This window comes from Acinonyx jubatus, chromosome D1 (assembly GCF_027475565.1).
Source record: "Acinonyx jubatus isolate Ajub_Pintada_27869175 chromosome D1, VMU_Ajub_asm_v1.0, whole genome shotgun sequence".
NCBI lineage: Eukaryota > Metazoa > Chordata > Mammalia > Carnivora > Felidae > Acinonyx > Acinonyx jubatus.
In genome coordinates this window covers 106,543,158-106,558,533 of record NC_069390.1, presented here as the reverse complement: position 1 = coordinate 106,558,533, position 15,376 = coordinate 106,543,158, and the positions used below count along the sequence as shown (strand labels likewise).

Sequence of the window (15,376 nt, the reverse complement as noted above, 5' to 3'; positions counted from 1 at the left end):
AAAAAGAAAAAAAAAAGAAAAAAGAAAGAAAGAAAAGAAAAAAAGAAAAAAATAAACCTAAGTTAACATATTGAACTCAAACAAGGGCAAAAAACTTTCATTTACAACCTTATATCAGGTTCTTCCTATACTACTACAATTCTGCCAAAACTTTGAGTTACACAGAGAAGCAGAAACGCATTTTCTAAATCCAAAGTTACTAAATTATACCTCAGTGGTACTTTAACATTAGTTTAGGGCAAAAGACATTATACAAATCCAGAGCTGATGAATGCTGAGTAAGATAGAACACGCTTTCTATAAGGGTGGTCATTATTACCAAACCATAAACCTTAGAAAGCTTTACTGACTGTCAGTCACAGGTACCGTTCAAGTTCCCAACACTTAATGCACCCCACGTATTTTATCAACACTACACTCAGGGAAGACGTGTGGTAACCTCGTATCAAGTGATGCAGCCGAGACTTGAGACTCGGGCGCCACGGGCTTCACCAGAGCCACAGACCCAGTGAACAGAAGATGTGAGATTCCGACCCAGGCTGGCACGGCATCGAGGCCAACACTCTTCCCCCGACACCATACTTCCCGTAAGACATCCTGAACACCTTTCTTTCTATTCAGTTCACTCACTAAATGGCTAAAGAGGTTTAGGAAAAATGGGTTTCAGTTATCAATGCTCTCCCTGCGTTACCTTCCCACAGAGAACTACGGTCAAAGAAAAAACAGGTAAATGTAATTTTTCCTCTGCTCCAACTAATACATTAGCATCTGTTAGAGCCAATGGAAGAGATGGCAGGACGTGCGGAATAAAGACAAGAAGGAAGAGCCGCAAAGTTGCTTTCTACTTGGTAATTCCACACGTGACAGTGGCTTCCCAATCTTTTATGCCTTACGGCATTCTCCCAAACACCTGGGTCCTACCGTGACAGAAACAAAAACCTCCTTTCCCCAAGGAAGACGTTTGGAGATAAATGCCTTAGCAACGGTTTTGCAAACGCTCCATTCCACCTAGACACACTGAGTACCACACTGGCTGAGACACACCGCCATAAACACATTCTGTCAACCAAAACCCAGAGCTGTCTCGACCAGAACGTGCAGTTAGGGAGCTCTGGCAAAAACGCAGAGGTCTCTACTGTGAGCACTGAACGAAGGGCAAAGGTGTGGTTTTGAAATTAAGACTTTCAAACTTGCCTTAATTTTCTTCTTCTTCATCGGTAGTGACGAATTTGCAAGACTTTTATTGGAAGTACGGGAGGTTCGTTCGCGTTCATCTAATTCCTCAATCTTCCGCTTTTTGGTGGCGCTCCTCGAAGATGCTCTGAATTGTTGTTGTGTGTTGTCTTTCAGGGGAGTTGTCGAGGCGGTCCTGGAGATGGCAGCCCGGGACAGAATCATCAGTGTGTGGGCAGCCATGTTCACACTGTTCTCACTCCCTGTCTCGCTGGCAGGGCTGCAGGCAGGCAGGTCTGGGGTGACAGGAGGGACCATGACTTTGGCTGTGCTACTGTCTTCACCAAAACGCCTACTGGAGGGGACCTTGATCCCATCTCTAGGTTCTTCTTTATGTTTGTCCCCTGCCCCCAAGCCCGCTGTCCGGGGTACAGGGGAGTCAGAGCTATCAGGGAGCCTACTTACTGGGCTGTGCCACTGACCATCCTGCAGCATTTCTGAGCCAGGTTTGGTTAGCGGGTTAACCAAAGAAGCGGCACATTTAGTTTGTTCTTGCTTTGGATCCTTCCCAGCTGCACCTACCGAAATGACATTTTTACTACTTGAGGACGTGCCTTGTTTTTTGGTCAGTTCTTGCAGTGAAGTTACGGTTTTCTCATTCCGTATACCCCCATTTTGCTGCCCATTTGACAGTTTTGAAGTTTCGGGATTTTTCTGCCTTTCGACATCGCTGCATAATTCATTCTCCTTATTAGCTGTTGTTTTATGGAAAGATTCAAGTACAATTTCTGTCGGTGGGACTTTCTTTTCTGACTGAGTTTCTTTTGTGGTGCTATGTCGGCTATTGGGAGTTTCTGATTTAGATAAAATCTTAGGCAAAGGAGGTTTCTCTCGGTCTCTTTTGAGAGCATTATTAGAAGGGGCCTTGGAGGTGGAGGACACAGTGGGTGACTCGAGATTAGGAAGTGAAATGTCATTCCTTTCCTTGTTTTGGGACACCGCCTTATGGTTTGTGCCCTGTGTATTCGCCACAGAAGCAGTGCTGTCAAAACAGAGCACACGTCTGTGGCTTTCAAATGGTTTGCTAGCTGGAACTACACTCTCTAATGAGAAGGGAACCATGATTTCTTCCAATTTTTTCCCGAGATCGGTGGCCATATTCTTGTCAGACACTTCAGTTCTGTAAAATAAATAAATAAAATTTAGCAACATAAAGAGATCCTTGTCAGACACTTCAGTTCCGCAAATCAATAATTAACTGTTTTTAGCAACACAAAGACATCTTTTATGTTTTTTATCTGAGCATTCAAAAAATCTAGAATGGAAACTACATGGATGCTCACCTTTGTGCATGACATCCAACTAAATGACTAGACGAATCCACCAAATTATTTACCTGCTTTCCTGGAATTATAAATGAAATAATTAGAAAAGAGAAACATTCCTGAGAGAAAGAGTACATTACTCTGAAAGGAAATGGAACAGACCACAGTAGCACACATCATGAGAAAAATTTAAATGACCGCTAATGTACAAATGAAGTACTCTCACATACTGGGTGTAAAAAGCAGCTTCTAATTTTATATAAAAGACAGTCACTCATCCATTTTACAGAGGAAATACACACATGGAGCAAATGACTTGTTTCCAACTTCAGGCAAATATTATGAATCCAGTCTCTGGATTTGTCGATTACAATGTTCAACATAGCACTTAAGGGTACTCCTTAGATTCAGAAAGTTAAAGAAAGCAATATATTAATGCCTATTTTGAAATTCTGCCCATTTCACTGTCATATTTGCAAGCCTATGTCAGGCAGAGCACCAGCTCTGGAGTTTTAATAGCCATATTTTAATTTCCACGGACTTAGGAACTGATGTGGGGAGTAGCAAGATATGAAGCTAGAGAGAAAAGCAGAGATGAGCTCATAAAGGACCTTGTGCATTATGCAAAAGGTTTCTTTTTTTATATATATATTTATTTTGAGAGACAGGGAGGGAGGGACGTAATCTTTTTTTTTTTTTTTTTTTTTTTTGAGAGAGAGAGAATCTTAAGCAGGCTGTGCGCTGTCAGCACAGAGCCTGACACAGGACTCAAACTCACACACCATGAGATCATGACCTGAGCTGAAACCCGGAGTCGGACGCTCAACTCACTGAGCCACCCAGACGCCCCTTTGCAAAAGGTTTCATGGAGAATCCTTAAGAGTTTAAAATAGGGAAGATGCATAAATTGATTTATGTTTTAGGAAGTCATTCTGGCGGTAGTGTAGAAGATGGACTAGAGAAGCAAGAAAACTGCAAAGAGAAATTCTACATACATGACTACAAATACTCCAGGTAACAGATGAGAGAGGCGTCAGGAGACAGGGATGGGCATTCATAAAGACATGAAAGGTGAAGGAAGACTCAATGGTGACATCAACCAAGGACAAAAAAGCAGGGAGAGGAGGAGGTCTTTGATAGGGAAGAGGTGAGAGGCCGAGACATGTCGAAGTTGAAGGTCTTGAGTTAGGCACGAGAGCAGGAGTGCACTAGTTGAGTGGTGGGTCCAAAAGCCACCAACAGTATCGAGTGCTAGAGGAAATAAGGTTAGAATGGAAACGATGCACAGCATATGACATTATCAGGAGGCCACTGATGATCTCCATTTAAACAGCTGTAGTGGAAACAGGAGAAAAGACAGTAACATGGATGAAGAAAGAATGGGAGACGGAAGTGTTGGGGATAAACAAAGGGCTGGCAGGTGAGACAAACCCAAGGAACTTTACAGCCAGAGAGGGAAGGATCCAAACAAGAAAAATTTAAGACATACATAGGACACAAGATGCAGGCAGACTGCATTAACCTTAGGAAGAGCGAGATCATTATTCCTGTAAGAAAGAAAGGAAAGGGAGGAATGATTCTGGAAGAACAGGTACACACCAAATGGGAGTGATGTGAGAAAATGCAGTTTCCTACTGATGAGGTGGGAGAGAAGAGTGCTGGCCTGACAGGATGAGGGTGGGGACTGAAGAGATGTGAGAAGAGCTGTGAAGTCAGAAAGAGCCTGAAGGGGGATGGGAAAGAGCACCAGGAAGACATGTGGAGACCATGAACAGCTAAGAGACCATGAACAGCCCCACTTTGAATGCAATGCCGGAGAGCCCAGGTATAAAGGCAGGGATGGGTGCCGGGACAGACCCAGGGCGGACAGCAGCAAGAGGGACGGTAGAAGAATGTGTTGGCTGAGGCCGTACACCGTGGGTCTAGCCTGGATGGGGAAGGGAGTCTCCAGGAAGGAAATGGGAGGTTCATGCGAAGTGTGAAAGTTCAAGTAATGGGAACTCACACTGGCGGCCGAGGTTCTCCGGTACGTGGGGAAGAGGTACGGGAGAGGCTGACTGGCACACACATACAGACTTGGAGATGGAGGGGTCTAAGGATCATGCAGGTTAGGCTGCGGGCCAGGCTGACACCACAGGCATTCATCATCCATGAGGATGGGAAGTGTGAGAACTAGATGCAACCCCGAAATGAAGATGGGGTATTATTCTGTACACAGTGTCTTCTGTGGAACACAAATCTTTAATTTTGGAGTAGTCAGTGCTATCAACTTTTTCCACTTATAATGATGGTTTTTTTTTTTCATTTTTTAAAGCAATCCTTTTATCCTTGTGCCATTAAGCCATTCTCTTACATTTCTTTTACTGTTTAATTGTTTTGCTTTACATTTTTAGGTCTTTAATCACCTTGGAGTTCACCTTTCACCTTTGTATATGGTATGAGGAAGGGATGTAAAGTCTTTCCTATATGTAATGGCCAATGAAATTAATTTATTAAACAATCTTTCCCCTTCTCTCTGACTTCTGATGTTACCTCCACCACATACAAATTCCCTTAAGAACATGGTCTCTTTCCGAACTCTATTTTGTTCCACTTGCCTTTTTTGTTTTTATTACTAAAAAAAAACTTCAAGCAAAGGTTGGACAGTCACCTGTTGGGAATGAGACAAGTATTCAAAAAGAAAATACTGTGGCGTTGCTGCAAACAAATGCATATAGAGAACATAGAACTGACATTAATGAACTTAAAAATGTACCTGTACAAGGCTTGTTTCTCAGTCCCTGAGTCTTCTGAGACTTTGGAGGGATGGGGAATTGAGGGATACTTCTACTGCATACAGGTGCCGCCAAAGGCATATGAAGGACCTAGAGGAGAAGCAGCCGTTAACTATACTACGTTTGAGAAGCATCACTGTGCCATTTTCAATTCAAAAATCTTACCTGCTGAGGAGGAGCAGGAAAGGTATTTCCATTCTGTCCAACCACAGATACAGGGATCATCCCCACCATTCCTTGGAGTACAGGTTGGACAGGAGAGGCAATTATGATGGCAGATCCTTAAAAAAAAGAAAAAAAAATCTCAGTAAGCTTCTCATAAACAAGAGACTCCAAAGTAATTATTAATTTAAAATAAATTCTATAAAATTGTATCTCTTTCCCTTAGAATCTACTCTCCTTAAAAAAATTTAGGAACAGCAAGGCTACAAATTAAGAAAAAGGCAACCTCAATTATTAATCTTATGGCCCTTTCGGCCAGAACTGCCATCTTCCAGTAATTCACGCAAATGACCAACACAAAGGGAAAGAGGGGGAGTACCCACTATATATTCTCTAGGCCTTTCAGAAAATACAGAGTTGTTCTTTGGACACATTCATGCAAATCTACAAGAAAGGTGATGTTGCGGACATCAAGCGAATGGGCACTGTTCAAAAGGGAATGCCCCACAACTGTTAACAGGGCAAAACTGAACAGTCTACAATGGTACCTGGCATGCTGTTGGCACTGTTAAGAGTAAGTTAAGGTCAAGATTCTCACCCAGAAATAATGTACATATCGAGCACATTAAGCACTCAAAGAGCCGAGATAGCTTCTTGAAGTGTGTGAAGGAAAACGAACAGATAAAGCAGGAAGCCAAAGAGAAAGGTACTTGGGTTCAACTGCAGCACCAGCCTGTCCCACCCAGAGAAACACACTTTGTGAGAACCAAGGGAAAGGAGCCTGAGCTGCCAGAGTCCATTGCCTATGAGTTCATGGTGTGATAACTGTAAAAAAATAAAAGACCTCAGGCCTGTAATACATACGTACACACACAAATATACAAAGCAATCTTACAGCATTTGGTCAAGGTAAGTATCACGAGTAATGCATTAGACTTCACGGCCAAGAGATCACATTATAGCTATATGTTGACTGTCTGGCTAGAATAGTGAAACTGATTAGAAAATTGATGGTGAAGGCTTCAAGTTTCAATCTTCTACCAGAAAACTAGGGTCTCAACTGAATGTTTACAGCTCAAGACTCGCTCAGACTCCAACCTATAACCTCTAATGGTACCTGTCAAAAAGAGTCCAGGGAAGTGTACAAACTGTCAAAACTATGGGGGGAAATTACAATGGCTATATGCTCCCTAGAAATCAACAATATAGTCTGTGGCTATCCTCATATATCCCTGTCGCACAAGTGAAACTTTTCCTTAGAGTCACTAACAGTTCCTGTCAGGTGGATCTCACTTTCACAAACACCCACTTCAGTCTCTCAAATACCTACTTACACTTAAGAATTCCCTTCCTTGGGATGCCTGGGGCTTAGTCTGTTAAGCATCCGACTCTTGATTTTGGCTCAGGTCATGATGTCACAGCTTGTGGGATTGAGCTCCGTTGTCGGACTCTGTGCTGACATCATGGAACCCACTTGGGATTCTGTCTCTCTGCCCCTCCCCTGCTCTCTCTCTCTCAAAATAAATGCATGAACCTTCCAAAAAAAAAAAAAAAAGAATTCCCCTCCTTTACTCCAACTACTACTTCATTTCTCTGAGCTTCAGCTCAAGTCCCACATTCTCTACTAATTCTGACCCCTCTTTTATGTTATTTTAAACAGCACTTCAAGCAGATCCATCATGCTTGCTAGTTGATTGTTCACATTTAGTCACATTTTATTATATGCCTATAATATAAAAAAAAAAAGGAAAGGAGTTTGGGAACCAATATATAAGGAAAGGTACATGAATAATGTATCATCAGCTCCATCTCCAAGAATCACTGAAACCAGTGAATTCTGTAACTTAAAAAAAAAAAAACAACTTTATTTATCTGGGGGGGGGTGCAGAGAGAGAGAGGGAGAGAGAGAATCCCAAGCAGTCTCCGCAGTGGCAGTGCAGAATCTGACGTGGGGCTCGAAACCCACAAATCATGAGATCATGGCCTAAGCCAAAGTCGAGAGTCGGACGCTCAATTGACTGAACCACCCAGGCTCTCCATGAATTCCATAACTTACTACTAGATTTAAAAAAAGGTTTGAGTGAATGAATTAGGGAGAGAAAACAAGGGCATCAACACAAATTTCAGTCTTTTCTCACACTATATATCCATGATTTATCACCTGCTAGTCAATAACTGCACACACAAGAGAAACGAGATACCATTCCAGAGACGTGAACTTCAACGTGTTCTTGAAGTTACCTTGTGAAAAGCTGGGTGACACGGTTTGATTGACAGCAAATACACTGTTTGACCTTGGCGGTGTCTGTAACTGAGGCGGCGGGGGCTGAGCAGTCCCAGGTATGGAATTTCCAGGCAACACCACCACATTAGACTGACTGACAGTGGTTCCTAAGGCTGTTGGATCAGTCACGCATGTAGCTATCAGAATGTTATTTGAATTTCCAAAAGTTGTGCTTGTAGCTGGCATCAACTGTATGTATCCGCCATCCTTGGAGACGCACGGTGGGGCACTGGCTGAAAAAGCAACGCTGCCTTCACTCTGAGCATTCACTGCGGAGTCTTCGGGTTTGAGGGCCAAGAGGCTCTGTTCCACCGATGCTGAATCCCCTGTTCTTTCCGCAGATGTGAGAGCGCCTGCAGCTTCTTCTGAAGACAGGCACTTAACCAATTCTCCATTTTTGGCAGGGGACTTAGTGGGAGAGGACAGTATTATAGTCGGCAGGTTCTCCCCACTGATACTAGAAACAGCACTGTTCAGTTCAGTATCTGAGGAAACAAATGGATCGTCACTAATGATAATTTTGAGAGAGACAATATTTGCTGCATCCACGTCTGCTGAGCTGTCAACACCAGGTCTGTCACTGGTGTTCTGGGACTCAGGGTGAGAACCTCCCACTGAAGAACACACAGATTCTGACAGAACAGCACGTTTATCTTCTACAGGATCACCTTCTGGAGCAATCAATGCAACTTCCCCACAGTTACCATTCTCACTTAAAGTGAGAAAAATACTATCTCCATCTTCTTTTAAAGATGAAGGCTCTTGCGAATCACCAGCAACTTTCTCAGACCTTGAGGGCTGAGTTTCATGTTCTTCCGCGTGATTTAACTCAAGAGATGATGAACCATCAGGCGGCTGTTTAACCGAAGATGTTGTATCTTCCAGACAAATGTCTACTTGTTCGGATATATTTAAACCTGAACTTTCAACCGATACAGGTAATATCTTGCTTTGAAGTGGAGAATTATCATGGCAATCCACATGTTGTTGTGATGTGACCGGCAATCCGTTGTGAATCTCAGTTTCACTCTGCAGAATCTCTTTAGGGTCTGGTGACTTAGAACCAGGGAGGTTAGTTTTAAGTCTTCCTGTGTTGTTAGAGCTTTCACAAAACTGACTTGTTTTAGATGTCTTTCCAGTTAATGGACTATTTTGGGATAAAAGCTGAGAACTCTTCCCAGAGAGAACGAAGTTTTCACTGTTAGTTTCCCCCCCGAGGGAAACAAATGACGTTACTGGTATACCAGACTGATCAGGCTGTAATGGAGAATCACGTGGCGCATCCGGCAAGAGAGAATTCTTTCCGACCTCCATTGCCATGGCGGTTTCAGTGGACATCTGATGGGTGTATAATTCGGCACAACGCTGATTACATTCGGCATCAGAATTTACTCTTTGGTTAAAGTCATTCAAATGAGGCACAGATTCAAAGGAAATATCGAGGTTACACTTCTGTTCATTAGGTACACCCGTTTTAAATGCCTTTTTCTGGACGCTAGAGCCTATCTGAGGAAAGTGTTCCTGTGCTTCTGGTCTAAGCTCATCGTGGTTGCTGCCATTCTTCAAGGCATTGGATGTGTCTTCATTTTGATAGGATGTACAAAATGGGGGCTGCCCAGACTGATCACCTGCAAAATAGGATGGAAGAGACAGATAGGGAGTATGCGTTGCTTTCTTAGGGAGTCACGTTTACTGTAAAACCTGTTTTGTCAAGGAAGTAACGCATCTCGGACATAACGGAAAGGGCAAGTCTGAAAAACCGTATCTCACATTTTCTGAGTATCAAAAAATTCACAGGCACTTTTCTTTCTTTCTTTTTTTTTTTAATTACTGATGCCTTTCTGAGTAACTGCCAGATTGTTTTTCAAACCTCTTGGAAAACAAATGACACAAAGAAGGAAAAAGTATATAGGTTTCAGAACATCCAATGTTTATCAGTATGTAAAACTGGCCCCACACATGCAGCTGTTTTCACAATAGCTGGCTTTTCAACTTTTACCATTTCTATCAACCTTACTTTATCTGATATATTTTTCATGGAGAAATGGGCCAAGTACACTGTGCATCATCAGCATTTGATGTTACTGTTTACTGTGTGCAACATTCAACGTTCAGTAGAAACATAGGAATATGACCTAAAATGTTTTAATATCCAGAATTCAAGACTATCACTACAGTATATAATTCCCTCTAAGCAAGTAAGATATAGATCTTGAGCACTCAGTTGCGCTTGCTTACCAGGCTAAATGGTTAATAACATACACCAACGTTACATAGCAGAGATTTGGACTTGTAACACACAAAAAACTGTTAAATGTTATATAGACTTTTGTCAAACTGGTCAATTCTATTAATGCTAAATTGCGCAGGTCAACAATTATGAAAGAATGAGTACTAAAAATTCTCCTTTTAATCAAATTACTAAAAGGCTTGGGATTTTTTCTTTAATGAAAAGAAAAAAACTTATTCTTACCAGATTGTTCTGATTCAAAAGAACCTTTAACTGCTAGATTAGTTTCATCTGCTAACACTACACTGGGATTGGTGTCCAGATGTGGACTGCAAATGCCTTGGGATATCTGTTTATTATTCTTGGATTTACCTGTTAGAAAGGGAACAGGGAAATAACTGGTTAAATGATCAAAATTAAAAAAAGCATCAGTTAATACAACTTAACGGTGATCCATCAAATGTTTAACTTTATATGTCTTTTGGATATAGCCTTGTATATCATGGACAAAACCAAAGATTTTTGTAACAGACTGGTAGTTCTTAAGCTTTAGCCTACATCAGAATCATCTGGAGAGTCCAAGAATTTGCATTTTTAACGTGTTCTCAGATAATGCTGATAATGCTGGTCTGGAGACTAACTCTGAGAATACTGCATGAGACCATAAAATTGACGGCAATAGCCAATTTCTTGCATTCCTTTTGTACTACCCAATTGTGTTTAATAGAATGTATGTGTTAACCTCAACATATTTGTGCTGACTGGCAAAAATGCCCACACAAAAAACAAAATACAAAATGTTTTCCATTTTTTTTTTTTTACCATTTATTTATTTTTGAGACAGAGAGAGACAGAGCATGAACAGGGGAGGGTCAGAGAGAGAGGGAGACACAGAATCCGAAACAGGCTCCAGGCTCTGAGCTGTCAGCACACAGCCCGATGCGGGGCTTGAACTCACAGACCGTGAGATCATGACCTGAGCCGAAGTCGGACGCTTAACCGACTGAGCCACCCAGGCGCCCCTGTTTTCCATTTTTATAGCTAAAGTTTAAGGCAAAAACCCACCCTCCCCCACTCCCAGACCCTTCACAGCCATAGATTTGCTTTGAAGAAAATAGGATATTTTTCCAGATGCTCTGGGAATTTTGCTTCAGTCTGGTTAAGGTGCCCAAGAAATGGAAACTTTTTTCTTCTAACTGCCTTGAAAGAAACGGTCTACTTACCATAGTCAAAGAGATCAAAAAGTGCCTGAAATGCCGGATCTGATTCTGTCTGCTCCAGTATGTCCTGGATAGCCTCCTCAGACATATGGATTTCACTCTGCAAAAAAAAGAGTGATCCTAACTCAATTAGTATAGTTTAATACCGGCAAAATAATCATAGGACATCTGATAGCTCTCAACTTCTATGTATAATTATTTCCCTCCAGGAAAATTTCTTCTGTTATGACACTAGGCTCATGTGAAATAAATTAAAACAAGACTAGAAAGCAGAAAATGAATGTTCCCTCATTCAACTTCCTAAAGTTAACTGTCTTGGTGCATATATTCCCAAACATTAAACATAAGTAAAATCACACTATAAACATTCTTTTTTAAAAACTTGACATCCAGCACCGAGTAAGTGCACAGCATAATGTCTTCACCTACATACGGTGTGAGATAATGACCACAGTAAGTTTGGTTAATATCTATCATCTTATACAGATATAACAACAGGGAAAGTTTTCTGAGAACTCTTAGGACTTACTCTCTTAACAACTTTCAAATATGCCACACAGCAGTGTTAATGACTCATCATGCTGTACATTACCCCGCAGTGCTGACCGCCTTCATCCAACTGCCCCACTCTCAATGCCCTGCCTCTGGTAACCACAAATCTCATCTATTTTCCTATTAGTTTGGCCTCCTCCTGTATAAAATCTCACACTTTTTATCTACCTGTTTTGGCCTCTTAATATTAAATGCTTTCCTTAAGTGTCAGACAATCCTTGCACGTCCATTCACATTTGAGTAGCATGCCAAAAGCTACCTGCAAACTCTGTGCTAAGGGAGGGAGCTTGTCAATTACCAGGTATGCAACAGTATTCTGTTGCATCTCACAGAATCTCACAGAACCATCCGTATGTTTTTTTTTTTTTTTTTTTTACATTTTTGTGAGAGAAAGGAAGAGGGAGAGTATGCACAGGGTGGAGGCAGAGAGAGAGTGAGACACAATCCCCAGCAGGCTCTGCTCTGTCAGTGAAGAGCCTGATGTGGGGCCTGAACTCAGAAACCACGAGATCATGACCTGGGCTGAAATCAAGTGTCGGAAGCTTAACTGACTGAGCCACCTAGGCACCACTAAGTTTTTTTTTTGTTTGTTTTGAGGGAGTTAGATTTCTTGGTGGATGAGTTTAGGGCTCACAAACGTGTTTCTGGTAAACAGTGTAAATGGGGGCAATGTTGAGACTTTAACTACGACCTCCTAAATGTTGCACGCTGTCTTCCTGCTTTAGCTATCTTTACATCTGCTTTCGGAGCTACTGGTGCTAAGCTTTTTGGGATTTCTATGTGGTAAAGTCGGTTTTTCCCGAGCTTCGCCTTTACTGGCTTAGAACTCAGAATCTCGTAAGTACTACATGTCCATTTTGACTTCTGTAAGTTTCTTTTTTCCCTTTTCTATCCTCTTTCCTTTGTTCTTGTGAGTTTTTAAAATTTCCCTATACTGTCTAGTAGTAAGGTACAAAACTAAATGTTTAATCCACTATCTATGTAAGAAAAATGAATCCCTTTGTAACAGGCTTTTTGTTTGCTAACTATGCCACGATTTAACCAATTACCACTGCTGGATGTTAGAATTTTTTCAAATTTTCAGTTACAGTAGTGAATACTACAATGAAAATCTTTATCTAGGAATCTGTTCATTTCTTTCTAAATTTTTTTTTTAACGTTTATTTTTTTTTGAGACAGAGAGAGACAGAGCATGAACAGGGGAGGGGCAGAAAGACAGGGAGACACAGAATCTGAAATGGGCTCCAGGCTCTGAGCTGTCAGCACAGAGCCCGACGCGGGGCTCGAACTCATGGACCGTGAGATCATGACCTGAGCTGAAGTCGGACGCTTAACCGACTGAGCCACCCAGGCGCCCCGGAATCTGTTCATTTCTTACAATAAATTCTTACCAACAGAATTACCGATTCCACTAATGAGAAGGAGCCGGAGGATATACACATTTAAAATTTTGAGAACTGGAGGAAAAAAAAAATGGGGCACCTGGGTGGCTCAGTTGGTTGAACGTCCGACTTCGGCTCAGGTCATGATCTAGCAGTTTGTGAGTTCGAGCCCCGCATAGGGCTCTGTGCTGACAGCTCAGAGCCTGGAGCTTGCTTCGGACTCTGTGTCTCCCCCTCCCTCTGCCTGTTCTCTACTCATGGTCTCTGTCTTTCAAAAATGAATAAACGTTAAAAAAAAAAAAAATTTAAATTTTGAGAACTGGGGAGCCTGAGCGGCTCAGTTGGTTAAGTATCCGACTCTTGATTTTGGCTCAGGTTGTGATCTCAGTTTACGGGATCAAGCCCCACACTGGGCTCTATGCTGACAGCAGGGAGCCTACTTGGGATTCTCTCCCCACCACTCTCAAAATAAATAAATATTTAAAAAATAAAATAAAATTTTGAAGACTACTACCAAGTAGCGTTCCACAGAAGTTGTGTAAGAGTTCCTGTTCTGTGTAACAATGTACAAACTCTTAACAATAATGGGCAATATCAATTTTTAAGCATCGTTAGTCTATTAAATAAAAGTAATCTGTTCTCTTAATTTGTGTTTATTATTGAATTGAATATTATCTCCATGTTTACTAAACATTTCAACATCTTTTTGAGACCAATATGATTTAAACAGAATGACACTGAACACACTTTAAAACAATGCATTCAAAGCTGGTGAGGAACCAAGAGGGTGAAGGGTACATCCTACTCTTAAGCAGTCAACAAAAACGTGCTGAGATTTTTCAAGTTCACAAGTCATTGGGGTAAAGCACCACCATCACCACCACCTTTGTTTCCTTTAAAAGTTGGAGCAAACAGATTAGATTGTTACTTCACACAGGGATATGACAGATACTCAGTGAAAGGCTGGAGTAGTATTTCAGAGGGTATGCAATCTAGCTAGATAAAATGATGTATTTTCCACTTGCATCAATTTTACATGAAAATCGAATTTTTTTTTTTTAAAGAAAAAAATAAAAGAAATATAGACTAAGAAGCAAAACTGGTAAGTCTTGTCAACTAAAATATTATTTCAAAGAAGTTTCAGTACATTCTGGCTAGGGTCTTCATTTACTCTTCTCATAGTTGAAGATTTAAAATTCTCAATTTTAGTTATTTATAAGGCATGCCAATGTTGCATTTTTCAAGATTGATAAGGCGTACATTTGAATACTGTGGAACAGGAAATTCACATGCAGCAAGAGTTAAAGGGGAACTTTCATGAAGTGGTAAAAACTTGGATTTTTTTTTTTTAATAAAAATGGCCATAAAATGAAAAGAAGAACCTGTCTGAAGTTAAAGAGCCAGTCAACTTTGATTATGAGGATGTACAGAGAACATCAACAATTCTTGATGAAATGTGATTTGGGAGGAAGCCTGGAGCTTGAACAAATATTTCTATATGCATGAACTTGAAAATTTACAGTCATGTAAATAATGTCAAGGATTCAATGTAATCAAATTATGAAATGGTGGATGCACTCTTATAAAAGTTAATGTTGATGAAATATACTCTTCTGGTCAATCGTTTTACTCTAAACTTCAAAAGTTACAACCAGAAGAATCCTGAAATACATGTTCCAATCAGTCTTCTAACTATTTTTAAAAATCAAAGTAGAATTTACACACAATAAAAGGCACAGATTTTAAGACCACAGCTCAATGAGCTTTGAGAATTTTAAGGACTATGTAACCACTACTCCAATAAAAAACGTTAAAATGGGGCTCCTGGCTGTCTCAGTCGGGGGAGACTGTGACTCTTATTTTTTTTCTAGTTTAAGAAACAAAGATTGTCAATCTGGATTTTATTTTATTACTATTATCACTATTATTTCTTATTCTCAAGTTTGTTAATATACAGTGTAGTCTTGGCTTCAAGAGGAGAACCCAGTGATTGATTCATGTCTTACGACACCCAGGGCTCATCTCAGAGCTGTGAGTTCAGGCCCCACATTGAGAGTAGAGATTACTTAAAAATAAAATCTTTAAGGAAAACAAAACAAAACAAAACAAAAGTAAAACATTTCCACCACTCGCTCATTCCTTCTTACTGTTCACCAGTATTCTATTTCATGGCTGTCAAAATTTGTTTATTCCTTTTTGTGCTGATGGACATTTGGTGAACATTCTTATAGAAGTCCTTTTGTAAACATATACTTATTTCTTTTGGGTAAGCAG

At 40.8% G+C, this 15,376-nt stretch overlaps 1 protein-coding gene across 2 annotated transcripts in view; it reads right to left on the bottom strand.

The window, feature by feature from the left end:
- LOC106983952 (protein NPAT) overlaps window positions 1-15,376 on the bottom strand; it is a 57,608-nt gene that overhangs the window by 6,575 nt on the left and 35,657 nt on the right. Inside the window, exons 11-17 of one of the 2 annotated variants that reach the window (XM_015082143.3) lie at window positions 11,172-11,268; window positions 10,192-10,320; window positions 7,676-9,346; window positions 5,438-5,553; window positions 5,254-5,362; window positions 2,517-2,577; window positions 1,195-2,353 (exon numbers count right to left, since the gene is read on the bottom strand). In XM_015082143.3, coding sequence (XP_014937629.2) covers window positions 1,195-2,353; window positions 2,517-2,577; window positions 5,254-5,362; window positions 5,438-5,553; window positions 7,676-9,346; window positions 10,192-10,320; window positions 11,172-11,268 — 3,342 coding nt within the window. Of the gene's footprint in view, window positions 1-158; window positions 2,354-2,516; window positions 2,578-5,253; window positions 5,363-5,437; window positions 5,554-7,675; window positions 9,347-10,191; window positions 10,321-11,171; window positions 11,269-15,376 lie in introns of those variants that run through there. The other variant, XM_053204152.1, reaches the window with a different exon arrangement.